This window comes from Heterocephalus glaber, unplaced genomic scaffold (genome assembly GCF_053883595.1).
Source record: "Heterocephalus glaber isolate CG9 unplaced genomic scaffold, H.glaber_assembly_v1.0 deba00000122, whole genome shotgun sequence".
In the NCBI taxonomy this organism is placed as follows: domain Eukaryota; kingdom Metazoa; phylum Chordata; class Mammalia; order Rodentia; family Bathyergidae; genus Heterocephalus; species Heterocephalus glaber.
This window is the reverse complement of record NW_028258138.1, coordinates 2,007,678-2,034,377: the sequence shown is the minus strand read 5'-3', so window position 1 is coordinate 2,034,377 and position 26,700 is coordinate 2,007,678. Positions and strand designations below refer to the sequence as shown.

General features: G+C 57.6%; 2 protein-coding genes, 2 long non-coding RNA genes and 1 other non-coding gene across 10 annotated transcripts in view; 1 reads left to right on the top strand and 4 right to left on the bottom strand.

Moving 5' to 3' along the window:
- Nucleotides 1-621: 621 nt before the first annotated feature.
- On the bottom strand, nt 622-6,720 carry LOC110348629 (uncharacterized). The gene is made up of 4 exons (XR_002393987.2): nt 6,303-6,720; nt 3,994-4,133; nt 2,132-3,355; nt 622-1,899 (listed from the first exon to the last, which is right to left on the bottom strand). It is a non-coding gene; the product is annotated as an uncharacterized LOC110348629 (long non-coding RNA).
- Nucleotides 6,721-13,957: 7,237 nt separating this feature from the next.
- On the bottom strand, nt 13,958-16,778 carry Lrrc3 (leucine rich repeat containing 3). The gene has a single exon (XM_004842479.4). It carries the CDS (start codon nt 16,288-16,290, stop codon nt 15,517-15,519), a length of 774 nt encoding a protein of 257 aa, XP_004842536.1. The 5' UTR covers nt 16,291-16,778; the 3' UTR covers nt 13,958-15,516.
- A 1,009-nt stretch (nt 16,779-17,787) lies between these two features.
- LOC106009211 (uncharacterized) lies at nt 17,788-26,425 on the top strand. The gene is made up of 3 exons (XR_001183315.3): nt 17,788-17,968; nt 20,411-25,716; nt 25,869-26,425. It is a non-coding gene; the product is annotated as an uncharacterized LOC106009211 (long non-coding RNA).
- The window catches only part of Trpm2 (transient receptor potential cation channel subfamily M member 2), a 52,091-nt gene continuing 48,377 nt past the window's right edge, over nt 22,987-26,700 (bottom strand). For all 6 annotated transcript variants that reach the window (XM_087211043.1, XM_087211058.1, XM_087211050.1 and 3 more), the window contains 4 exons: nt 25,790-25,895; nt 24,732-24,833; nt 23,699-23,815; nt 22,987-23,167 (listed from right to left, as the gene is read on the bottom strand). In XM_087211043.1, coding sequence (XP_087067169.1) covers nt 23,042-23,167; nt 23,699-23,815; nt 24,732-24,833; nt 25,790-25,895 — 451 coding nt within the window. In that variant the 3' untranslated portion in view covers nt 22,987-23,041. The remainder of the gene's footprint in view (nt 23,168-23,698; nt 23,816-24,731; nt 24,834-25,789; nt 25,896-26,700) is intronic.
- On the bottom strand, nt 24,790-24,862 carry LOC147830307 (Z6 small nucleolar RNA). The gene has a single exon (XR_015439388.1). It is a non-coding gene; the product is annotated as a Z6 small nucleolar RNA (small nucleolar RNA).

Below are 26,700 nucleotides of genomic sequence, written 5' to 3'. Positions count from 1 at the left end.
CCTCTTTGCTCTTTCCTAACTCAGCTCCCTGACCAGCTGTGACCAGGTAAGAGGGAGGGACAGTGGCACCCAGTGGCTAATTCCTGATGACATTTGCCCCTTGGGCCCTGGGCACCTGGTCATAGACCGTGTTCGCCTCCCGGGGCGGGGCAGCAGATTGCCACACACCGTGCGGCTGGGAACAGCACACTGGGGGAAGGGGGAGCGAGGCCCTGGCCTTCACATCGTCCCCTGCGACACAGTGGACAGTTCCCAGCACTGTGCTCATCACTGCCCCAGCTGCAGACCCCACGAGTGCACGGACAGCCGCAGGGCCATGCTGTGTACGTCCCACCCTGGGCACCACTGTCGTGACCGAGGGCACAGAACCCCACTGGGGACAGGGAGCAGGGGGCCCTCACTGTCACTCGGTGCCCCGCTCCCTGCCACCTTCCCTTGGGCCGTGGTGGCAGTGCGGAGCCTCGCCCCTTCAGAAGCTGTCCTCTGTTGTGTGCTGAGAACCTTGAAAGCCTCTGAAGCCACTTTTCCTCCTATTTCTGGCTGAGGGCCAGTGCTGACGCCCAAGGCGGTTCAGACCCGGGCAGGGGCAGGGCCCAGAGCAGACAAAGATGAGCTCTCAGGGCCATCACATGTGGGACAGGTTTTGGTATAAGAAACATCATTTTTTATAACTTTATGATCAAACACACACATACAAAAACTAAAATCATTCAAAAAAGAACAATGCAAGGGAAAAAAAACTACAGTAATATTCAAATACAGCAGAACTCAACCAAAACAAAACTGAAAAGCACTTAAACATTTTTCCATATGACTTAAAAAAGCATCTCAAGCACCAACAAGACACCAGAAGATGTGACTTGTTTCAGAAAGATCCCCAAAACCAACACTGAACAAATAGCGGTCTGGAAAAAAACTCCAGTTAGCAGACTCCACATAAGCCAAGCGTCTCCCTAATTTAAATTTCGGTACAGTCATAGGACATGCGATGGAAACACAATCCGAGAAATATGTTATTAGGCCATTTCATCAGTGTATCCTAAATTACACTCTCAGTTTCTCACACTAGAGAAACTATTCCGTATTTACACATGTGTCCTATTTATTTCACTTAAGAGGATGGCTTCAATATGCATCCACTTACCTATAAATGACTCTAGTTTGTCATTCTTTATGGCTGAGTAGTACTCCATTTTATTAAAAAACCACATCTTCTTCATCCAGTCTCCAGTTGTTGGGCACTTGGGCTGCTTCCAAGCTTTCGCTGTTACAAACTGTGCCGCTATAAACATGGGTGCGCATATATCACTGTGGTATGATTCTTTTAATTCTTTGGGGAAGAGACCCAGCAGAGGAATAGCTGGGTCAAATGGGACCTCTAGTCCTAGTTCTTTAGGTATCTCCATACGGATTTCCACAGTGGTTGCACCAGTCTGCACTCCCACTAACAATGGAGAAGGGTTTCTTTCTCCCCACACCCCCGCCAACATTTGTTATTGGTTGATTTCTTGATAGCAGCCATTCTGTCTGGGGTGAGGTGGAATCTCAGTGTTGTTTTTATCTGCATCTCTCGAATGACTGGTGATGATGAACATTTTTTCATATATTTATTTGCTGCTTTTACTTCTTTGTCTGAGAAATGTCTGTTCATTTCAGATGCCCATTTTTGAACTGGGTCTTTGAATTTGGGTGGTAGAAACATCAATTTATTAAAATCCACCTCTGCTATCCCAGAAACAAGGGAGAGGTGCTGGGGAAGTGACTCAGGAGCCCTCTGCGCCTGCTGCCCCGCCCCCAGCGGGCCAGACATCCTGCTCTCCTCCCTCTGCAGCTGCTGGCATCCTCGCCTGCCACCTCCTCTTCTGCATCCCCATGGAGTCCAGGGTCCTCTGCTCTCCACTGAAAATGCAGGCAAACAGGGCATCAACTGCAACTCTGAACTCTGCAGGGCATTGGACTGGGGCCACCCTGCCCTAGCCCTGCAGCCCACTGCTCCTGCCCACAGGGAGCTGCCCTTCCACCACCTCCCCTTCCTCCCCTTCCCTCTCCTGTCCCTGCCAGCATGAAAGGGACGTCACAAAACCACTGGAGAAAACAGCACGCAGGACGCAGAGCTAGACTGCACTCCTACCTGCTGTGTGCATGGCTCTGCTATCGAGTCCCTTGGTTCTACACCCAGGGTGTGTTTCCTGCCGGCTGGTTGACCGGCAGTGGCAGAGAAGGGTCCAAATGCAGGCCCAGATGGTGGCCAGGCTCCTGGCCACACACTGTCCAGCCTGCCTCTTACGGCCGGCAGAGGCCGTGGCTTCGCTGGGAGCAGGGTCCCCATCTGTAGGCCAAAGAGGTGAACAGCGGGCAGGAAAGGGATGGGGCCCAGGGCAGGCTCGCTGGGCCTCCTCCTGGGAGGAGGGTCGAGGGGCTGGGATCTCCAGGGTGGCGGGCTTCACACAGAGGGCGCAGCCTGTGCGCCACCATCCCGGCCATTCCAGCATGAGCCGCGTGGCCATGGTCACCAGTGCCCTCTGTCATCTCCTGAGGGTCACAGCCAGAGACAGGCCCCTCAGAGTTTGGCGCTCAGGCAGTTGGGGGCAGCTCCGGTGGAGGACTGGCAGGGGCGGGTACCCCAGGGTGGTCCCAAGCATGGGCCTGTGCCTGGGGCTGAGAGAGAAGCTGGCAGAGGGAGCTCTGCGTGTCCAGGGAGAGAGGACAGAGGTTGCTCCTCCCTCGGGCACTTGCCTGCAGCTCCAGAGTGGAGTCCAGGGGAAGCAACAGGATGACCCCACCGCCGAGGGGCTGTCACCCTCCTTGCCTGAGGACATTTCTGGGGCACAAGACAGGGAACTTGGCTCCCCTCGAGCCCCAAGTCACTCACTTTCATGTCGCCCTCGGCATCCAGCAGGATGTCCCCTGGCCAGGGCACACCCCTGCCTGAGCAGTCTCTTCCCAGCCTCCTTCTCCTCCAGCAAGTGGGCTGAGCTGTCCCCACTGCGTACCACGAGCTGTAGTGACCAGAAGCAGGTGCCTCTCATGGGAGGGACGCAGACCCTTCACTGCGTCCACCTCGGCAGAAGCCGGCAGGAGCCGCCGCTGTGTGTCTCAAGCAGGACTTTCTCGGCCACTCAGCCCAGGGAGGCGGTGCTGGGCAGTGTCACTGACACACTCGCCCTGTCCAGAGGGCCTTGGGTCCCAGTGTGACCCAGGAGGTGCGGCCATGCAGCCCTGCCGTGCTGTCACCGGAGCATGGTCGCTACTCTGGCTCAGCATCCTGGACGCACTGCCAGCGCTGTCCCCGCGGCAGTTCCGTGGACATGCGGGTGCTGGCCCGGTCTGCAGGTGGCTCGGAGGCTCAGAGGCTCTGTGTAGATGACACAAAGCAGCTCATTACCCTGGAGCAGAGTCCTGAGCCGGGACTCTCCCTCCACCCCTCCCGCCTGCACCCTCTCCTTCTGTGAGGTCAGCCTCTTAGGAAAGGCTGCACTCCTAAGTGTGAGTGTGCATCGTCTGCCTGTCCCTGCCTGGCTTATTTCATTTTGCACAATCACCACAAGAAAGAGTGTGAGGCACGTGGGTTACTTGATCTCGGTCTTCATTTCTCACTGTGCACATCTGCAGATCAAAATACCACCGCGTGCACCTGAACACTTACAATTTCTGTCATCAAACCTCAGTAAAGGTAGAACCAAAATAAAGAAAAAGTATACAGACAGATAAAAAAACCACTCCCAATAAACTATGACTGGACGGGAACTTGTTTAGTCTCCTCCGAATCTCCCCATAACTAAGGAAGTAACCTGCCTTAGCCTGTGCTGCTGGAACCACACACAGGGACCCCAAGATCCCTTCCCCGCGTCTGCGAGGGCCAAGGTCCAGGGCCCAGCACGCGTACCCCTCTCCACTGCGGCCCCCCCTTACCCCCCAACACCCCCACCCGTGTCAGCCGGAAGTCTCAAGGCCCACACATGGGAGGGGACACATTCAAACTGGGACACAGACCTACAGTGAGAACCACGCTCAGTGACGAAACAGGAAGCGCTTTTAAGCACTGCATCAAGAGGAATGTCAGAGGGCTCTGGGCTCTGGTACCACCTCTCTGCATACTGTGCTGTTTTGTTCTTCTACATCACTGAGGAAGGCTTTAAAGAAGAGAAAGGGGACACAGTTTTATTTTGATTTTTTGTCTTGTTTATGGTCCTGGGGATTAAAGCCAGGGCCTTTGACTGAGCCACATCCTCAGCCCTTTTTATTTTGAGACAAGGTCTCACCAAATCACTAAATTTCCGGGGCTGGGCTCAAATTTGTGATCTTCCTGCCTCAGCCTCCCAGAGTGCTGGAGTAACAGGCCTGTGCCACCATGCCCAGCCAAGGCCTAGTACTGAAAAACTAGCAAATTATTCTTTATGCACAGGCAACATGATCAGAATGAAGAAGATTCAGTGGGATACTCAAAAAAGAGTATGGAAACTAAACAAGTATACCAAATAAAATTAAGTTGACAAATGTCAAATGCATAGCAGCACAACTCATAACAGCTAAGTCTTAAAGCAGCCTAGATGGCCGTCAGCAGGTGATGGACAAAGAGAAGGTGGCGTTTATACACAAGGGAGTTCTGCTCAGACATGAAGAAGGATGGACAAGGCATTTGTAGGAAAATGGATGCACCATGAGACCATAAAGTTCAGTGAAATAAATCAGACACAGAAGGGGACCGAGGGTTGGGGTGGAGGGAGAGGAGGGAAGGGCACACAGAGAGAATGAAGACATGCTGTGCACATGCACCAGCTCTCCGTGACGGATGCGATCGTTACGGAGTGCAAACGTGTACTGATAAAAACTGAAATATACAAAACAAATGGCAACTGAAATCCTGCTTAGCAGAAAGGAACAATTAAAAAATGCAGTCTACATGTAATGTCATGATGTGGTACTGAAAGGAACCGGAGTCACCCATGTAAACGCGCTGCTCCTGATAAGTAGCACCGTGTACCCACAGGGTACCCAACACACACACGCATCTCCTCCTTGGATCCCGAGGGCCCAGAAGCAAGCAAACCCTGGGAACAACAAGCAGCCCCAGGGCTTGGTCCCTTAGTCTGCCACCAAGAACAATCAGTGGGGAGGACTTCCGGTCACTAGCCTGGCCTGGAAGAGCCTGAGGCTGCACCCCACTTCATCCCAACAGCACCACAGAGGCCAAACAGGCCGGGCTGTAGCTCAAAGGTGAGTGTTTACCTGGTCTCTGGGAGGTCCTGGGTTCCATCCCGAGCACAAGAAAAAAATCTCCTGAACTGAAATCAACAAATCTTACTAACGTCAGGAGACTCAGGGCCAGGGAAAATCGTGCTTCCAAAATTGCAGAAGCAGAAGCTCACGGGTAATCACAATACACTGAAGCAGAAACCGAGGCGCAGGGTGGACACGTCTAACAGGCGAGGCCTGCCAGGGGCCTGTCATAGGGGAGGCTGCCACGCGTGAGTTTTCACTCTAGGAATCCACCAGATTCTCAGGGCGAAGACTGGAGACAAGCGCTCTCACACCCGTGTCTGACATGCGGGTCATTAACACGGTCACGCCAGGGCCTTGACTGTGTCTCGCTGCCAGGTGGCTCTGGTTTGAACGTGTTGCGTTCTTGCCAGTTTGACCCCCAGGTGCATGGGACAGCCCCACCCTCCACCCAACGGGACAGTCACACAGGGAGCGCAACTGTCAGCAGCAGAAGGAACACAACACACTCTACAACTCCGAAGGAAGGCAGCTAGGAGTCAGTAACAGGAACACAGTGGGAAGTTTCCCCACGATGCAGGTGAAACAGCATCATTCTGAATCACACACGGGTCAAGAAGCAATCTTAAGAAGCTCAGAAGTGTTTAGAAATAAAGAACGCAGAACACCAGCACCACGACTTGTGGAGTGCAGCTGTGTGACACTGAACAACGCACGGGGAAAAGACAGATCAAAAACAAGAAACTCAACTTCCACCTTAGGAGATTAGAAAACAAGGAGCAAATTAAATCCTAAATTAGCAGAGGAAAGGAAATAATGAAATCAGTGCAGCAACAGGAAAATGAAAACAGAGTATCAAAGATAAAGCAACCAAACAAAACTCTGGTTCTTTAAAAAAGTCAAAAAGTGATGTGCCCCTAGGTGGAACTGAAAGAGGTGACCGCTGCAGAGGCCAGGCATGCGAGAGGGTGGCAGAGGACGCTGAGCACAGCCCCAGGCCCACAGGAAGCACACAGCCGGCGGCCGATCACACCTGGACGCACACAGCAGCGGGCGGGCACGGCGGAGCGCAGCAGCCTCACCTGTGAGAGAAGCCGAAACGATGATTCACAGAGGCTCCAGCAAGAGCCCTGGGAGGAGTTCTCGGTGGATTCAACCAAACAACTAAGGAAGAAATGACCCCAAATCTTTACAAACTCTTCCCGGAAACAGAAGCGAAGGGAATTTTAACTCATTCTGAGAGGATCACCCCAACACCCCAAACTAAACAAAATATCAGAAGGAAAATGACAGAGCACGAACTCTGTCCTCCGGGCAGATGGAAAAACCCTCTACAAAATATCAGCGGTATGGAAAAGGACTTGTGGACCATGAGTGTGCGAGAGGTATTCGAGGTGTGTGAAGCTGGATCAACTTCTAAAAACCCATCAGTAACACGCACCACACCCACAGCTCGTGATGCTACCCCGCGGCACTGACCAAACCAGCACCCGCCCCTGATAAAACTCCACTAGCTGCAGCAGAGGGCGTGTCCCCACAGAAGCAGTCACGGCCGCCACTCTGCACACCCTGCGGAGAGTCACGCGTGGCCACAGTCCACGCGTGCACGGGGCAGGGCCGGGGACCCCACCCCAGCTGTCACGGCCCCCCTACACCAGGGAGGCTGAGCCCATTCCCCAGCGAGCCCACGAGGCCGTCCCACCCTCGGGTGCCTGCGGCCGAGGCTCCCCGGGGCTTCCAGAGCCTGACACCACCCTCGGGGCGCCCCCGAGCCTCCTCCGTCAGGACCCAGCCCGCCCGGGGCAGCCCCTCGCCTCATGCTCGGTCGGAACCGGGTCGAGGCCGGCGCTAGATCCTCGCCCCGCCCCCGCACGTGGCCGCGCCTCGAGGCGCCAACAGCCCGATCCCCGCTCCCGTGGGGCCCCCAAACCGAGGGGGGAGGGGAGAGGGCGGGGCTAGCCGCGGACACCGAGTCCAGACCCCCCAGCCCGTCGGCCCCGCCCCTCGGCCGGGACAGCCCCACGGCCCGCGGATGCAAAACCCCAGCACGAGGCCCCGTGCGGAGCTGCCGCCCCAGGTCGGCCGAGGGCGGGGGACCCAGAGCCCTGCGCCCCTGCCCGCGCAGTCCCGCTCACTCCCGCCCGCGGAGCTGGGCCCGGGTCTGGGGCTGACATTCGGAGTCCTGATCCCCGCACCTCACCTCGTGTCGCCAGCCAGACCCAGGTCCCGGGGCGCCGCCTTCCCCAGCCTCCATGGGGGCCGCCCGGGGGCGGGGATCAGAGGGATGGGGCGGGGTTTGCAGGGCGGGGCTCGGGTGGAATGGGCGAGGTTTGCAGGGCGGGGATCCCAGGCCAGATGGAGGGGCGGAGGGGGGTCTCCCGGCCCCTCTTTGGCTCCTACTCTTCTGGTGCCACCCCTCTCCTCCAGCTCCTGGCTGCCCCTCGGCTGCGCTGTCACCCCTCACAGTGACGAGGGCCTGTCAGCCACAGGAGGTGGAGGCAGACGGCAAGCCCTCCCTCTGAGCCGACTGCATTGGCCGTCCTGGAGCCCTGTGCGGAGAACCGATGTTGCCGAGGTTAGGAAGGCCCTCCTTAGGCAGCAATAGCTCCCTGGTACTGTATATGTCACCCAGGCACAGGATGGCTGGGTTCCCATAGCATCTCTCCTTGGGGTGGCAATGAGAGAGCTAGAAACACAGACAAACGTCTGGAGGAGAAGGCACAGTTCGCCAAGGGAAAGACAAACCCAACGCCTCCCTAGCAATCCAGGAGTTTGAATCATTCATAAAATGCTCTTTCCACCCATCAAACCAGTGAAGATAAATAGGCACATATGGCCATGTTATGGGTTACCAAGAATGGAGGAAATAAACTCATATCTAGTTACTGAGGGTGCACATCAGAACAAGGCCCTGAAAGTTAATTTAGTGGCATCGAGCAAAACTGATCATGGCACATCCTCTTGCCCAGTAATTCTACTTCTTGGCATCTTCCCTAGAGACTCCAGCCTCTGCCTGTGTTAGCCTACTTTCCATTACTATAAGGAAATACCTGAGGTAATGGACTTAGAAAGAGAAAAGATTTTATTTGGTTCAGGGGCCTGCAGTTTCAGTCCAAGACAGGGTGGCCCAGCAAGGCAGGCTGCTTAGGGCCATGCGTGGTGGAACAGACCCTCGAATGAGCCAGAGAGCAGTGGGAGGGGACAGGCGGGGCCCCACATCTGTCTCAGACACACTCCCCACTGACCCAGGGGCCCCCGCTCTGGAAGCTCCACTTCCTTCCCACCCTGTGGACCAAGCCACCACAACGTGGGCTTTGGGGGGGACGTTCAACATCCAAGCCCTAGCAGCTCCTGGGGAGCCCTGTGCAGGGCTGTTCCCAGCCACATTTTATTATAGAAAGAATCCAAAACCACCTTTGTGCCAACGAGAGGGGTGCTGTGCAGGGGGAAGCGTCCACAGCCACAACAGGGAAAGGAAGAGGCTGAGGGTTTCTAGGATGATCTGAGCCCATCAAAATCTTAAAGGAACCCACAAAATCATGTTTTCTTTACTGGGGTTTGTCATTAAGAATCAAAATTGCTTTGGAAACTTATTACAGCAGTTGCCTCTGAGAAAGGAAGGGAAGAGATAGAAGGAGGAGGTGAAGTGAAATCGAAGTCATCATGGTAGTCTTTTACCTCTCTTAGGAAAAAATGGAAAACATAAAAACAGCAGATCTTGGAAGCCTATGAGAGCACGCTAACAACTGGCATAATGGGTGTAGGAAGTGGTGGGGATAGGGCAGGAGTCTATGAAATGGTGCCCCACACAGCACACACAGGGGCTGCCCGCTCAGAGGGAACTGAGGGGATCCTGGCTCCCCCTGGTGGTTGCCTTCAGCAGGCGACAGCGTCTCCTCGCCCTCCTGCTCCTCTGCTACCTGCGTGCCTTGACTTTCAACCTCCACCTCCCAAGCCACCAGTGGCTGCTGAGGGCCCATCTTGCTGCAGGACTCTAGTCCTGTCACCTCCCTCTTCTGTGTGCCATAGCCTGGCGGCAGCCCCAAGCCACTCACATCATCCAGGACTCCTGCCCCACGGCCAGGGTTCGGCAGCTCCCTCCCCTTCTGCCCCAGAAGGAAACCCACTCCCATGCACACCTTTGATGCCCACCGTCCTGCCAGCCACCCCCACCTTCCACTTCCCACAGTGAGACCCTCGCTATGACAGTCACATCTCCCACATCGCCCAGCCCCACCGTGACTGTGTGAGGAGGAAGAGTCCTTAATGAGGCCACAAAGGTTAAGTGATGTCACAGGGGCGGGACCTGGTCCACAGGACTGTGTCCATCTGTCTGTCTGTCCTCCAGCAGCACAGAGGGACGAGCTTGTGAGGACACAGTCTTCAGGCCAAGGAAGGGCCCCCCAGGAAGCCCTCGATGGCCCCTGTCCCTCAGGACGGTGAGAAGTCTGTGGCAGCCTGAGCTGGTGGGCAGCACTCACCCCACAGAGGGCCACATTTGCAACACTCAGCTCACGTGGTGTTGAGCTTTTATGCAGTGTCAGCCAGAATCCCAGCGTCACCCTTGCAAGGAAGCTATGGGAAGACAACCTGCTATGGGCATCGTCCTTTGGGAAAATTAAAGTTACCAGGGTTAGAAATAGATTCTAGAATGGATTTTTTTTCTGTTTGAGGAGGAAACTTTCTAAAAATAAAAAACAATATAAGTAAAAGAGCACATGTAACAAGTGTGTGGTGTGTGTGATGTATTAATGTATATGACGTTGCATGTTTCTGAGCTGAAATGCTGACACTCATGGTGCAGAGCACCAAGATCCAGGGACAGGCGGGAGGGCCGCTCAGGACAGAAACAGAAAGGGCGGGAGGCTGACTTGGAGCCTAGGAAGCGAGACCCACGGGCCTCAGTATGAAGTCACCTTGGCAGGGGCCCTGGGGGCAGTCAGTGACAGGTGTGGCCCTACCGGGTCTTTGTCCATGGGCCACTAAACACTTGAATGATGCAGATGTCTCCTCTTGGTGATGGTGATTCCAGTTATTTGCTTAGAAAACCTTAGTGTTCCCGTCCTAATTACAGTGACTTCTGGGTTGACAGGCTCCAAATCAGTGACTTCTCCCTTGAGCCACAGCAGCCCTGGGGGGTGGCAGGGGGCTGTGTGTCACCCCGAGCATCCAACCCACGCACCCTGGGAGCCTGCAACGAGCTGGGCCTCACTGGCCACTGAGAGCCGCCCTAGGCCAGCAGCCCTGACCCATGCAGCGACCCTGCCTGGTACCCAGAATTCAAACCTCCCTAAGGCCAACCCAGCTGGGCAGGGGTAGGTGGGAGCACTAGGGGCTCCCAGTGCAGGCGGCAGGGCACCTGTCCCAGGGAACTCCTGTCCAGCTCACCTGTGTGGACAGAAGAAGCCCACACTTCACACAGGCTCTTTGGACCCTAAGCCGTGGAGCGGGTCCGGTGAGGTGACACCACCAGCCCTGTCACCAGCCCTCCTAAAGTTTATATGCATGTGGCCAGTAGGCAGAGCAAGCCACAGCCATGCAGCCCTGCCTCTGGGATGACCAGGGCACCCGCCTCAGTCTCCCCGTTGGTAAGGGCCACCTCTGGCTGTTGCTCATCCCTTGTGTCTGGGACTCTCCTGGGTGTCCTTCCTGTCCACGAGCAGTGTGTGGACAGACTACACAGACTGCTGTGGCCCTGCCGACCCCCCTGTACCCCAAACCCACACTCGGCCGACATCACCTGGCAGTGCTTTGGTGTCTGCTCCCTTTCGGGATGGCATCGTTGCCACGGTAACAGATGCAGAGCCAGGCACCTGGCTCCAAGCATGCGGCATCCCTCCCCTTGGGCCACTACAGCCATGTGCAGACCAGCAGGGCCACGCAGCCCTGGCTCTGAGCATCCCCACACGCCAGCCACAGGCTGCGCATGCAGCACTCAGACAAGCTCTTGCCTTCTTGGTCTTGACAGCGCCCCAAGGCCCAGGCTTCCGAGTGACACTGTCCAGGCCTGGGCATCAGAGACACGGATTCCAGCCCAGAGCAGCCTCCGAGCTCACCGCCCCCCTCCAGCCCAGGTTCTACTCCGAAAATAGAACCTGGCCCACTGCACCGGCACACTGTGAACCCGGACTGAGCACCCCTGTGGCGCTGAGCCTGCGGCCCCATCCCATGGACAGCCCTGCCCGTGACCCACCCCACCCCAGGCCTGACTGTTGCGCATCTCCACACTGCGGCTTTTCTGTCATGAAGCCTAGGGTCTCAGCCCCATCAGGGCAGCTGCTCCTCCTGGCCGGGTCCACCAGGCCGCACCAGCACTCGGGGAGCCACAGGACCATGGGGACAAAGCTTCAGAGACATTGGGCCATGCTTGGGGACAGAGCTGGGCCACACCCCGACTGTGGCACTCCAGTTGCTGGGAAGGGAGGAAGTGTGCTGGGGAGGGTGAGGTTGCAGCAAGTCTCTCATCCCTAAGGAGTGTGTGTGTGTGTGTGTGCGTGTGCACACAGGAGGCTGTGGCTGTGGCCATGTGTTCAGCTGGTCCGTGTTGGTGAAAGTGCATATTTGCACATTGGTGGACACGAATGAGTGTGTGTGAGAATCCCAGAAGCCAGCTGGCCCTGCTCTGCCTGCACCGAGGTCCTCTGGGAAGGGAAATCTGCCTAGCAGCAGAGGAGAAGGGTGACAGCCACGCAGGAGCCCTGAGGTCGCGCGGCTGCAGCTGCACTGTGCAGGGACCCGGAGCACCGGGATCTGTGTGACCACCCCTGCAGCTCACATCAAGAGAGACCACGTCACTTCCCGTGGCTGCTACAAGGTTAGCGTTGGCTGTGTGGCCTTAACAGTGGCATTCTGGAGCTCAGAGCTCAGAGGTCAGAGGTCAGGACTGGTCTCTCCAGGCAATACCAGGTGTCAGGGTCCTCTGGCGTCTGGGGAGGAGCAGTCTCCTCCTCTGCAGCCTCTGGAGGTGCCTCTGCTCCGCCGCATGGGGACCTGCTCGGAGGACAGCCCTGCAGCCCCTCTGTTGTCCTTACATCACCCACCCTCTGTCCTCGGGAACTCTGGTGACACCCGGCCCTCGGCTCACCCACAGCATTCCCTCCATCGGGGTCCTTGAGGTTCTTCCACCTACACGGCGCCCTCTGCATACAGGCCCACACCTGCCCAGGCTCCTGGGTCTGGGCTGTGGACATCTAGGGCTGGGTCCTACCGACATGGACGGGCACAAGAGGGCAGGGAGGCGAAGGCAGAACAGAGTATAGGCAGTGTCACCAAGGGCCAGCGTGGGAGAGAGCTGGAAGGTCACCAGAGCCTGGAGCCCCAAGTCTGAGCAGGCTGCGTCCCTGTGGACCCATGGTGTCCATGGTCCACAAAGACAGAAACTGAGAGGCCACAGGTCAGGCCCTAGGTGACCACCAGGAGCACCTGCGGTGTCCACTATGCGAGGAATCAGGGCAGATCCCGGGGCAGGAAGACAAGAGGAGTCAGGAGAGTGCTCTCCCCATGTTTCCTCCTCCGGGCAGCCAAGTTGCCTTTGCAGCCCCCACCCCCATGTCCCTAGAATTGGTGAGAACTAGATTTAGGGGTAAGAATGTCCACTACGCCCCTCTGCATCAAAGCAAACTGTCATTTTCAGTGACTCAAAGCTGACTTGATAGGGCTCTGTTTAAATAACAGCTTGTCTGTGTAACTATGCTTCTGCCCAGCTTCCTGGGGCATGCATGTGTCTGTGTGTACATGCATGGGTGTGTGCATGTGTGTGCCATGATCCATGCCTGGCTAGAACTATCACCTGCAGCTGAAATCTATGTTAATTCAAAACAGCAGCATAAAAAGTCAGGCCATGCGGAAGCACCACAGACCGTGCCAACACCAGCTGCCCCGACTTCAGCCTTGGCAAGAGGACCATCTCGGGGAAGAGTGGGGAGAAACTCTTGGAGTGGTCAGCTGTCAGAGTCCAGCAGAGTTCTGGAGGGAGAGTGGGAAGTTTGGAGAGCTGATATTATTTTACTGACCCAAAAGTGGTATGAAACCTAATTGATGTCTCCATGATGCTGATCTGATTTTCTTGGCTGTACAGCTGCTGACCTCTGTTTGATGCTGTTTTGTACCCACCAGCAGCTCTTAAAAGAGACGGGTGTGCGGTACAGACATCAGCCAAGAGCAGAGCCCGTAACAACCCAAGCAGAAGGTGTCACTGGATATGGGAGGGTGGGCTCAGCCCCCTGCACTGCCCTGCCCCGCAGGAGGGGCACACCAGGGGGTGCTCAGAGACCTAGGGTGGGGTGGGCAGGGAGGGGGAGGGGGAGGGGGAGGGAGCCCCCCCAGAAAGCCAAGCTTCTGGGCAACAGGGTCGGGGCTCGGATGAGCAGGACAGGGTCCAGGGTCTGGGGCTCTTCCTCAGAGGGCCGGAACCCACAAGGCCCTGTGAGCCTGGGCTCCTCCCCACCTCTGCCTGGTGGGGGCTGCACTGTGGCCCAGTAGACCCCCAGCGAGGGGCAGGCTGGCCCTGGGCTGGAGGGGTACAAATCGGGGCAGGGAGAGAAGGACCAGCCCACCCCTGTGCCCCAAGGACCCTGACCTTTACCGTGTGGCCACAGCCCAACCCCTTCCCAGCACCAGGGCCTGGCACCAGCGGCTTCTCCCACCACAGCGCCCAGGGACAGGGACAGGGGGGCTGCAGGGACCCAAATCACCACATCTGCCCCCCGCACCACCCGGCATTCGTCACAGCGGAGGAGCAGCATGAAACTGAGTCCCCTTGAAGGACGCTTTCCAGTGCAGCGGCCGGGGCTGGAGCTGCCCCTGTGCACTGCGATGCACGCCCTTAACACACACGTCCTTCACGGCACGCACTCTTAGCCTTGTCTCCTCTGGACAGAAAACCGACAGGCCAGGCTCGCTGCTGCCCTGGACGCTGGGACTGGGCACCTCATGCTGGCCACACCTGCCAGTCGCTGGGTTTCAGTTCTCCCGGGGACAGGGGCCTGGCAGGGGATGGGGGAGGTGTCCTCTGAGGCTCTGAGTCACTGCCTTGGACGGTACATCAAGCCAGGGGGCAGACTCTGAACCCCCAGCTCCCAGGCAGGCCCCATGCACTCTGCCCTGCTGGGACAAAGCCCTGGCAGCCACCAGCACCAGGCCCGGGACACAGGCATGGGCGTCCACTGCATCTGTGGGTCGTCTCCCTTTCATGTGCCATGATTAATCACTGTTTTGTTCTCGGGGCCCTTCCAGTCACTCATCACACGTGAGGAAGCACGTCTCCAGACCAGCACTGCGGTGGCCAGCAGATCCCCAGCCCAGGCCAGCCCTTGTAACTGTCCCCCCTTCCACCCGGGGCACAATGCTTTCCAGACACAGACACCCCAATCAACTTCAAGCTTCTGTTCGACCAGGCATCTCCGCTTTACACTTAAGTCCATACACAACTTACACGTATTTGCTACCCCTCAAAAAGAGATGTGAAGCAGTTTAAATACAAACACTCAAACAAAAAGATGGTGAAAAGTAAAGTTAGTCATATAGGTGGTGGTAACATCTACCCTGAACATGAAGTAATAGAGGTAAGAAAACTGAGCAGTAAATGCGCTCTGAGATCACTGGCAGCAAAGGTGAAGAGAGGAAGCTCCTGTTGCCAAGGAAAAGCAGCATCGGGTGGGTTAGCCGAAGAGGTCCTGCTGCGGTCCCCTCGCCCTGAGAAGGGCCGTTTGGAAGTGCATGGCTTGGCAGTGACCAGGTCCAGACCTTCCTTCCACCGCGTAGGCTCGCCACAGCGTGGGATGCAGGACAGGGCTGTGCTTGTCTGCACCTTCCTCAGGCTTCCTCCATGTTTCCCCCTCCGTGGACTGAAACTTCCCTGCAAAGTTCACTCAAACATTCCAGGAGCCAAGTTCAGTGCATGCTCCACCCTCCCCTCTCCCTGGGGAAGCTGGGCCCCAGGATTTTGCTCTGGAAATGGGACGCACACCTGCACCAAGGGTGCTCAGGGTTAAACAAAGTCAAGCCAGCTCCTTGAGTATCTGTGGCCCACAGGTGCATAGCCCCTGGGAGGGGAGGGGCACAGAAGTTGCCACGGGTGGCCTGAGCTCCTTTCCCGGGCAGGACACATCCTGACCACGTGGTCCTGAGAGTCCCCATTTCTCCAAGCCTCGGTTTCCTCCCCCACCGAGTGACCAGCCGGTACATGGAGGAGCTGCTGACACACCCGTCTGCCTGGGGACACCACAGGTACACGTTAGTCTCCGCCTGCCAGGAAGTGCACGGCAGGGGCGGACAGTGGCCTGCTGGTCTCAGGCTCTAGTGTACAGGGCTGCCGAGGTCCTTGGGACTGGGGGCGCTGGGCAGGGACTTCAGGTACTCCAGGTGCCTCCGGGCATCCTCCTGGTTGTGCCGCACGTAGTAAACGATGTAGGTGACGACCATGGTGAACCAGCCGAACATGGTGACCAGCATGGCCACATCCGTGGTCTTGTGGTGGGCGCTGCAGAGGCTGACGCCAGAGTCCAGCACCTGGATGAGCGGCTGGCCCACGAACTCCTCCTGCACGGAGGTGTGACAGGCCAACTCGTCCACCGAGTCGGGGTCCAGCTTCAGCTCCCAGAGCGCCTCCTGCAGGGCACACTCGCAGTGCAGCGGGTTGTGGGACAGGCGGATCTTGGCACTCAGCTTGCCCAGGGCGTCCTTGGGGATCCTGCGGATGCGGTTGTGGGACAGGTCCAGCAGCCGCAGGCCCCCGGCCAGGCCGGAAAAGGCAGCGGGGCCGATGGTCTCCACGGCGTTGTGGGACAGGTCCAGCTCGCGCAGGTGCTGCAGGTGCTGGAAGGCGCCGTCCGGGATGCGGGAGATCCTGTTGGCGTCCAGCTTCAGGAGCTCCGCGTCGGCGGGAATGTCCGCAGGGACCTCCTGCAGGTCACTGTGGCTGCAGTGCACGGCCACAGCCCCTGCCTGGTCAGAGCACTCGCAGGCCTGCGGACAGGGGGCGCCCAGGCGCAGGCAGAGCAGGAGGAAGAGGCAGGCGCCCCGGGCGGGGGCCGGCGGGGACCCGGGGCTCTGCCTGCGCCCGGAGCCCATCCTGCCCGGCCGGGAGGACGCCTCCACTGGGCTGGGCCGGCCACCGCGCAGGGCTCCCCAAGCGGCCGGTGGGGGAGCGGTGGGCTCCGCGCAGCTGCGGCGCTCGGAGGTGGCACCAGGGCGAAGGTGGCGCCCAGCCCGGCCCCTGGACGCCCACAGCCACCCCAAGAGCGCGCGCTGGCAGCAGCGGAGGCGCGGGATGTCGGGCGCTGGCCGCGGCAGGAAGGCTGGTCACACCCTGCGGCACCCGCCCCCGGCCCCGCGTGGCTCCCGGGAGGGTGTGACCCCGGCGGCCACACCTTAGACCTCGAATCCGCAGTCGGACGGAGCCGGAGCCGCCACTGCGGTGGGACTGGAGGAGAGGGGCGGAAGGGGGCGGGCGGTACCTGCGCGCTGCAGGCTCCGGAGCCGGGGGCGACACGACACGCGCGGGAGACCCGGCCGCGTCCACACCCGCCCGCGCGGGGAGGGGAGGGCATGGGCTGTGGGGAGGGCTGGAGGCGGAGCCTGCAGGACGGGGCGGGGCCCGGAGAAGGGGCGGGGTCTGCGGGGGTAACAAGGGGCGGGGACTGCCGGCAGGGGGCGAAGTCCGCCCGGAGGAGAGCAGAACGGAGACAGGGCGGGGCGAGGGGACAGGGTCAAAAGCAGTAGGACCCACAGAGGGCGGGGCCGCGGCCAACGGGGCGGGGCTGACAGAGGCCATGGCCTTGAGAGGGCGGGGACTGGGGGAACGGTTGCTCGAGACTGGAGCTTAGCGGGAAGGTGGGGCGGAGCCACTGGGGGCGGGGCGGGAGGGGCGGGGCTTTCCCGCCTTTGCCTGGCGGACACCGGAGCGTGGAGAGCCCCTGTAGCCGGGTCGTGGGCGGGCTCTGCCGGCTGGGGGTGTCTGTTGGCTCCCCCCACCCCGCTTGTGGGGGCCCGGGCCTGCAGATCTGTTAGGCCCGGGTGTCTGGGGTCCTCGGGCCGGGGCTCCTGCTCCTGCACCCGCTCTGCAGCGTCTGCGGAGGGCGAGAAGGCAAGGCGGCGTGGGGCTGGACCTCGACCTCCCCGGGGTTCTGTAAGCCGCACACCTAATGTTTCCTGCAGACATCTGCAAGCCTGCGCGAAGCCGGCACCGCAGCCAAGAGGGAGACACCCCGAGTCCCCCCACTGGCGCCGCCTGCTTTCCCTCGCCTCTTCCCCTCCAGGGCCGGCTCGAGGCTGCGGGCCCTGCCCTCAGCGCGAGCGACCTCTGCTCCCGTCCACACTGGCTGCTCTTGTCTGCGACCGACCGTCAGGAGAACTGATGTGCCCGGACGCGTCCCTGAACCACGTGAAAACCTGGGGGGCCGTGACCCCTGACCCTGACTCTGAGGCACTGCCTCAGGGACCCCAAGAGCCATCCTCGCAGACCCTGGGTGTGGGTGGTCTCTTCCACTCCGGACATTCTACTAGGTGTAATGGGTACTGAACTGTGATTTTGACTCGGTTGCCCGGGTTGCCCTGGTGACTAATGATATTTAGTTTGTTTGTTTTGAGACAGGGTCTTGCTATGTGGTCCAGGCTGGCCTTAAACTCACTATGTAACCCAGGCTGCTCTTGAATTCACAGCAATCTTCCTGCCTCAGCCTCCTGAGTGTTGGGATGAACCCATGCACCACCACACTTGGTTCATCTGTTTATTTGCCAGCCATCTGAGGTAATTTCTTTAGGAAAGCGTCCTGTTCAAACCACGTTTAATGGTGCTGGGATTTGTTTGTTCGTTTGTTCGTTTGTTTCTCTTATTAAGAGAATTCTTTGTCCCTGTGGATACAAATCCTTTATTAGATATGTGATTTGTGTATATTTTCTCTGAGTTTGTGGGTTGTCTTTCATTGTCTTGTTTTCCAAAGATTAGAAGTTTTAATTTTGAGAAAGTTCAGTTTAGCATCTTAAATTTTTTTATGAATCATACTTTTAAGAAATCTTCGCCTAACCCCAAATCATAGAAACATTATAGGAATTTGCATGTTCCATTCTGAACTAATTTGGGTGCATGTGTGAAATGTAATTCAAGGTTATTTTCTGTGTATGGACAATCAGTTTTTGTGACTGTTGGAAAAACCATCCTTTCTCTAGATTTTTGAAGTTTTTTTTTTTAAGCCAGAAATGGATGTTGGATTTTGTTTTTTCTGCATCACCTGAGACTCTTTCGCAGTCTGATGGCATGGTGAATACCACTGACTCTAAGTGTTAACACAGCCTGTCTTCTCAGAGTAAATGCCAGTTGGTCGTGAGGCAATATTTTGGGATATGGTTAAGTCATACACAGCTGCTGAGGCTGCTGTTTTCTTGACAGAATATTTGTAGTCTGTGTCACCCAGGCATTGTCAATTTCATCTAAGTTGTTGAATTTATCAGCATAAAGTTCCCCTTAATATGCCCTTATTGCCCTTTCAATACCTATAAAATATTAAAATATGAGTGATGTCGCCTCTCTCATTCCTGACTGGTAATTCTTGGCTCTTTTTAAATTGATAAATCAGGATAGAAGTTTATCAAGTTTATTGATCTTGCCAAAGAACTAATTTGGAGCTTCATTGATTTCTCTACTGTTTCACTTTATGTTTGTTTTCATTGACTTCTCTGATCTTTATTCTTTCTTTTGCTTATTTCCATCAGTTTAACTTTGTCTTCTTTTTCTGGCTTCTCCAACTGGAAGCCAAGATCACTGACCTACATCAGTGCTATGAGCTTCCCTCAAAGTCCTACTTTAACTGCATCCCAGGAATTTTGATGCCTTGTATTTTTGTTATCACTAACTTTGAAATACTCTATAATTTCCCTTTGGATTCCTTTTTTGACTTAGGAATTTGGAAATGTAGTTTTAAATTTCCAGACACTTGGGAATTTTCCAGAGATCTGTTTGACACTGATTACTAGTTTATTTTTTTCAGAGGACACATTCTACATTTTGGATCCTTTTAATTTTGTCGAGACTAATTTATGGTCCAGATTATAGTTTCGAACTGCTGTGTGTGCCCTTGAATATGTGTTCTGTCGCTCAGTGGAGTGTTCTATGGATGTCCTGAGGTCAAGGCTGCTGATCATATTTTTACTATTATCAACTTCCTGTCTACTTGACCTATTCACTACTGAGGAGGTGACTATGATCAAAGATTTTTCTGATTTCTCCAGAAGTCCTGGGCTGGAGGTATAGCTCCAGAGTACAATGCTTGTCTACTTTGTACAAGACCAAGGGTTCCATGCCTAGCACCAGAAAAAGAAACAGCATAAAAAACGTGGTACTTCTCTTGGAGTCCTATTAGTTTTTGCTTTGCACCTTTTAAAATTGTATATTTGGGTTACTAGGTGTTGCTGATGCATTGAACCTGCTATCAATGTGAAGCATCCCTTTTTACCCTAGATTCTTTGGCCTGACATCCACTTTGTCCAATGTTAATACACCTCCTCTTGAGGAGGGTAGTGTAGGACATCACCTAACAACTCTTCACTCCCAGTCCAGTATGGCTTTATTACTTAATGCCTTAGTTACTTTTCTAGTCACTGGGACCAAATATCTAATGCAAATAACATAAAGGAAGAGAGGATTATTACTCAGTTTGTAGCAGTTGCAGTCCATAGTTGACTGGCAGGGTGGCATGGCAGAGGGGCATCACAGAGGAGAAACAGTCCATGGCAGGGTAGGCCGAAAGCAGAGTCAAGGGAGGAGGGATATCTATATACACCCTTCCAGGCCATAGCCCCGTGACCCAAGTCTTTGCCCCAGGCTCCACCTCCCAACATCACATTCAGCTATAAACTCATCAATGAACTAATCCACTGATGAGTATCACACCCCATGATCCAGTCACCTCCCCAAATCTCCACCTCGGAACACACAAAGCTTTGGGGAGACATTTAAAGATGAACCATAACACTTAGTTTCCTTCAGGATTTCCGTAGTATCACAGTACCTCCCTCAATATATCTATTAACTCCAAAGAAAAAGATAATAACTCTGCAGTGGAGAAAAGGCTTGTCCATGTGACAGGGTCAGGGTTAACAGTGATAGGGCAGATGGACAGGACATCCTTGCTGTGGGCACAGGGAAGGCCTGCCTGGCCCCTGCAACCACTGCCCATGGGTCCCCTCATCACAGCTGACAAAGGCACCACGTGCAGCCACATCGAAGGACAGAGGACAGAGTGACAGGCTGTATGTTCAGAATTGAGAAAACTACTGGAGAAGGCAAAGTCTGAGTCACCGCTACAGACTGGAAGAGACTGAAGAAGTGACAGCTCAGAGAGAAGTGGAACCCTGGGACAGAAGATATTAGCAGGAAATCCGGTGAGGTGGAGTCCAGTGTTTTGCCAGTGGTGGTCCCTGGCTGTGTCACTGACACGGGAGGGGCTGTCTGGTGGGACTGGGCCATCTTCTTGCTGTCTTTCCCGTCTGGCCTTGGCTCCCTGTACTGTGGTCCTGCCTTTGCTGGGTGTCTGCTGTGGTATGACATGAATGCCCCTGTGTTGAAGGCTTGGTCCCTGGCCTGCCACACTGTGGGGAGGGTGGAGCCTTCAGGAGGCGGGGCCTGGAGGGAGGAAGCTAGGAACTGGGGCCCCATCTGCCTCTGCCTCTCCCACACATGCTCCCTGCCATCACCGTCTGCACCGTGGAGTGATGCAGTCAAGGGGCTGCCTCTCTGTGCCCCTGCTGCTGTTAGCTCTGAGTTGAAAGAACCTTTTCTCTTTATAAGGTCAGTCGCCTCTGGTATTTCACTTTGAGACACAAGGCTGACGGACACTGCTTTCCCGATCCCATTTTCCTCCCTCTGCTGCATTGTTTCTGTGGCTGCTCTGGGGCTTCGTGCACAGCTCTCCACCAGGTGTGACCAGACCACTGCAGCATGGGATTGGTGTCAGCATGTTCCCTCTGGCCCCCTTGGCTCTGTGTGGATGGCCTCCTTGCCAGGGATGACATCTGAGGACCCCCAAGGGCCCCTCTGTGCACGCAGACCTCTGCCTGTGCTTCCGAACCCCAGGACCCATCTAACCCCAGCCGGGCACTGTGGCAGCCCGTGGGCTCTGGTTGGCAACTGCGCCTGCTGATCTGCCTGGCACCCGGCACCTGGTCTGGGAATGGCATGCAGCTGCTGGGTAATCGCTCTCACAGGATACTCTGGCCAGGCAGGTCTGCATGCGTTTCTCTGGGGACCAGAACAGAGGATGAAGTCAGACAAGTAAGCAAACACCTGGCGCAGCCGGTGCTGTCCTCCCCACACCTGGGAAGGCCACAGAGCTAACATGGACAGGCCCTTCCCAGCCTCAGGTAGTCTGAGTCTTCGCTGCTGCGCTATCCCTCTCCTTACGGGAGCCGCCCCACACCTGCCCAGGATCAGGACGCTCAGGCTGGCAGTCATTTCTCTGGCACCTGGCACAGAACAGGCAGGCAGGGAGCCCAGGGGGCCACCAAGCCAGGGCCTCAGCAATGGATGCATGGACTCTGAGCAGATCTGGCCTCCTTGGCTTTGGCCTAAGGGAGCCTCCCTTCGCTCCTGGAATTCCTGGCTCTCCCAAATCTTGGGCTCTGCCCAACCTTGGAAGCCTGCACTGGAAAGCAGAAGGCCCAGCAACAGTCCCTCCTGGGCTCCTGTAGCATGAGCGCTCCCCTGGGCCAGCACACCCCTCCCTAACGTCCCTTGTCACACTCCCAAGGGACTCCTTTCCCAACACAGTAAAGGCTCTGGGACGCAGATGAAGAGGCAGTGGCTGGAGCTGTGGTCCAGGGGAAGACAGGTGTGGCTGGGCAGGGCTGGGTGACCAGCCTGTCCCTGGGCTCTGGTGAGTGGTGAAGGAGGCCCAGAGTCCCCAGGAAGCGTCACTGCCAACAGGGGCGTGGGCACCATCGTCCTGTGGGGAGGTGGGTGTCGGTCCCCGCGAGGCATGAGTGATACTGGGACACTGGAGCGGATCTAGGGAAATGGAGACAGGGCTGGGGATCCCAGGAGGAAGCCAAGTTTGGGCCTAAGAGGCATCAACAGGGGTGCTGCATGGCTCAGAGGCCTGCCGCCCCGTGAGCCCACTCATGTCGTCTGGGGCCGCTGCCACCAGCAGAGGAGCCAGGAAGCACAGGAAGTCGCCCGCAGCTGAGAGGCAGAACTTTATCAAGGACAGCACTGGAGGGCCACCCAGGCTGGCCTGAGGCTGACGAGATCTAACAGCTTGGCTTTACATCACTCCCGTCCTGACGGCTCTGTGAGTCACCAAGTCCAGACCAGGGGGCCCTGCTGTCCCCTGCCCAGCTGCCTGGCCTCCCTGCAGAGCCCGTCTCTCTCTCTCTCTCTCTCTCTCTCTCTCTCTCTCTCTCTCTCTCTCTGTGCTTCTGCAGCCTGACAACTGGGCAGTGAGCCAGGCCTCTCGAGGTGTCCAGGCCAGGCCAGGCCAGGGTCCACGTCAGGTCCCAGCACCCCAGGGGCAAGTCAGCAGGGCCGCCCAAGTCTTTGCAGGCTCAGGCAGGGGGGGCCTCCCAGGGCCCCAGCTCCCCAGGAGGCTCTAGGGTGATCGCCCTGCTCAAGACCTCAGGACTGAGGAGGGGAGCACTGCAGCTGAGGGCGAGGCTGTACAGGCGCCCAGCTCCTCCCGATGGCAGCACCCCAGCCCTCACAGGCAGCCTCACGGGGTGCCAAGTCCCTGAGCCACAGCACAACAGGTCCAGGGTGGCACACGCCTCGAGCAGCAGGTGTCACCCTGGCCCAAGAGCAGCCAGGTCCCCAGGGCCCCGGCAGAGCGCATAGTCAGTAGTGGGCTCCAAACAGAGCAGCCGTCTTCTGCAGGATGGTCTTGTGGTTCACGTACAGCGGGATGCGCTTGTCCACCACCTGCCACCGGATGGACACACCTGGGTCGCAGGCGTGCAGGTGCTGCAAGGACAGAGGCGGCCATCACTCCCGCCCCGAGCGCTCAGGACCTCAGACCGCAGGGGCATGGTGACCCTGTATCTGCCTCCAGCCTGAGTGCTGCCAGCTCACTCTGCAAAGGGGGACAGGGACCCCTGCTGGGGTGCCCCTGAGACCCCCCACAGGGAGGCCAGAGGTTCCCCAGTGAGAAAACTGCCCGCCAGGGTCCGGTTCGGGAGATGTGGGGCCAATCGACATGCAGGGGACAGCCATCCCCATAAATGGAGTGCTCCCAGGAGTCAGGAGCCCTTGCCAGCCACCCCGGCCTGATCCTCAGCCCCTGCCATGGGGGTCCCCATCTTGGTACCACACAGGGCCTTCGCTCCACCCCTCTGCTGTACTCTGGCCTCTCCCTGCTTCCCTTGGGAATGTCCAGAAGACTCTTAGCCCCACGGCCCCATCTCTGGTCCTGGGCAGCCCCCTCTCCAGAAGCCCCCGAGGCCCATCCAGACCCCTGAGCCCCTGGGATCCCCGCCCGGATGTCCAGCCTCATACAGAGTTCAGCCTCTTCAGCTCCATGTCGTTCTGGTCTGGGAAGTGGATGCTGATGGCCACCGTCTCGACCCAGGCATTGTCTGTGTTCCGAGGGTCATCCACGTACCCCTTGTACACCTGGAGGCACAGCAGGGCTGACCAGGTCGGCAGTGGCCCGGGCCCCCACTCACCACCAATGGGCTGGGCCCAGGAGAGCAGCCCCCGGGCCTGGCCGCAAGATGATGGCCTGTCCTGCCGGGCCTCCGAGGCCTGGGAAACACCCCTGTGGGGCCCACACCCAACACCGTCCACACGAGGGCCCCCGCTGCCTGCCGAAGCAGCTGGGTTTCCTCTGGAGTAAGGGGGGCCGCGCAATAGGACAAGTGCGGGACACCAGGATTTTGATCACTTCGGCCCAGTCTCGGCCTGGGGTGCTGCTCAGGGCCCGCACTGGTCAGCACCCAGGAGAGGCTCTGGCCTCCATCCCAGCCCCCTACCCCCCCACCCCCCCACACAGTCAGCTTCATGTCATGTGACTCTCGCTTCAGTAAAAATGAAATGCCTTTAAGTAGTGAACAAAGAGAGATGGTGGCTGAACGCCCACGGCCTGCACAGGGGAAGCCACACTGCTGGGTGGGCAAGTCAAAGCCCTCAGTAACCTGGGACAGCACTGTCCACACTGGACAACAGAGGCGCCACCAGAGGACTGGCCAGGTGAGCAGGGGCACCCAGAGCCGGACACAGCAGGAGGTGAGGCTGGAAGCCAAACCATGAGCTAACGAGAGGAGGGCAGCTGCGGGAGATGTGCACCGCAGGCACGTGATTACACAATCACGCGGGACGCCCAGCCTGGCAAAAAAGGATCCGGGCTTCTAAAGAAGGGATTCGGAGACCTGGCTGGGACCCGGGTCGGCACGGCTGTCACCAGCAGAACTGGAAGGTCGTCTGCATCCCGGGCGGCTCCTGCGGCCCTCAGGACCTGGAGCTGACTCGGAGCCCCGCCCATCCCTTGCCCCGCCTCCCTGTGCCCCGCCCACCTCGGAGCCCCGCCCACCTCGGAGCCCCGCTGCAGTAGGCCCTCCACCTCTGGCCAGGCCTCTCGCAGCAGGATCTGTTTCAGCTTCCTTGGCAGCGTCTCCCCTGGCTCCCTGGACCCCTGAGCAGAAGGGCAAAGGCCAGTCAGCAAGGTGCCCACAGCTCCCAGGCCGCCTGGGCCATCTCTATTGGCCACCAGCCCAGAGTGGGCAGCTGCCCCGGCCCTGGTCACTCGGGGCGGGCGTGACACTGCCCATTGCCCTGTCCCAGTCAGCACCCGACCAGGGGAGCAAGGACAGCCCTATGCCCCCTGCACGCTTCTCTGGACGCAGGCCTATCTCTCGCCTGGGGCCCCCCTGGGGCATCTCTCTGGCCCTGGCGTCCACACTCAGGCCTGCAAGCCTGGGTGGCAGACCGCGGCGACACCCCGCAGAGGCAGCTGCTGGGCCTCGGGGCGGGGCTGGGCTGGAGGACAAGGGCTTCTTTCGGAGTAGGGTAGAAGACAGACTCCTTGGGAACCAGGCACAGGAAAGGACGTCAGGTGCCATGGCCAGGCCTGGTGGGTCCCAGGTCTCAGGCAGGACTCACATTTCTGACCCTGCAGTGTGGTGGGGGCAGGAAAGGCCTGGGCATCTGCCCCCAAGTCTGTCCTCATGAGGTCTCTGGGTGCCACCAGCTCTGGACCCTGCAGCCAGCCACCACCTTGAGGCGGGCCACGCCCACCCCTGCCCTGGACAGTGGCATCCGGTCTTCAGAGCTCGCCCCATGTGTGGACGGGAAGGGCAGGTGCCCGGCAGAGATCCTGGGAGAAGCCACCACCCCCACGCTGAGCTCCTCAGAGGCCTTCAGCCCCCAGGGAGCCCCGCCTGGGATGCAGTGAGTGCTCAGTTAGTGCCTGTGCACCCCAGAGAATCTGAACCTCGCTTTCCCAGCTGCAGATAAGGAAGCAGGAGGGGAACTGAAAAGCACAGTGCCAGCTTCAACTGCAGCCCGGCCCCGGGGAGGTGACTGTGGGGACAGCAGGCTGAGGGAGGGACAGAATGACGCGTGAGGAGGACCCTGCCTCGGTCCCCTTACCCCTGGGAGGGCCCAGAGCCCCGAGAGGGGCTGCTTCACCACCAGCACCTCCAGCATCTTCTTTATGCTTTTCCTGCAGATGACGCCGTCCTGATTCCTCCTCCACCTGCGAAGGGAGCCACTCACACCTGCGCAGGTGCACTGGTCACCAGCCGCCCTTCCCCGAGCAGCAGCCTGTGCCAGACCTGCCTGAGGCTAGGGGTGGCTTGGGCCGCCTGCCAGCCCACCAGCCCTCCCCCTTCTGTCCTGAGGGCCTCATCCCAGGAAACTATCAGCAACGGTTGCCATGGGCACCATGATCTTCCCCACCTCAGTAAACCACTGGTAGGGAAGAAAGGGCCCGGGCATTTTGGAGATCTTCAATCAGAAGCCTTAAAACTTGTGTGTCTGATTTATTTCTTAACACCATGGTCTCAAGGCGCATCCCTTTTCCTACAAATGACTCAAGTTTATCCTTCTCCACGGCAGAGTAGTGCTCCCGTGTATAAATACCACGATTTCTTTACCCATTCAACAAAATGAAAGACAGGTGATAGGAAACAGTGTCATAGCCCTTTTGCAAATGGGAAGGGGACCTAGTGACAGAGGGAGGGGGAAGGAGGGGACGAGAAGGCAAATAAAAAGAATTGAAATGTGTCAGGTACAAGTCTTACTCCCTAAGCGGAATGCAGACATTATGTATGGCAGACATTACTAATATAAAATAAGAAGCCTCAGAAAAGCACACAACGGACCCAGCTTTCCAGCCCCCGGTCTCCAGAGATGCTGGCGTGAGCCCCACTGGGCTCTGAGCTGAATGCAGCTGGGCTGGGCCCTGTGTTTCCGCTGGGACAAAGCCAGGCTACACCTGGTCCTGAAGGCGGGCAGAGCCGGGTTCCGAGCACCAAGTAGCTGTAAGAGCTACACAGGGC

What these genes read in the sequence shown, in the direction of transcription:
- Lrrc3 (XM_004842479.4), bottom strand. Translation starts at nt 16,290, where the DNA reads ATGGGCTCCGGGCGCAGGCAGAGCCCCGGGTCCCCGCCGGCCCCCGCC.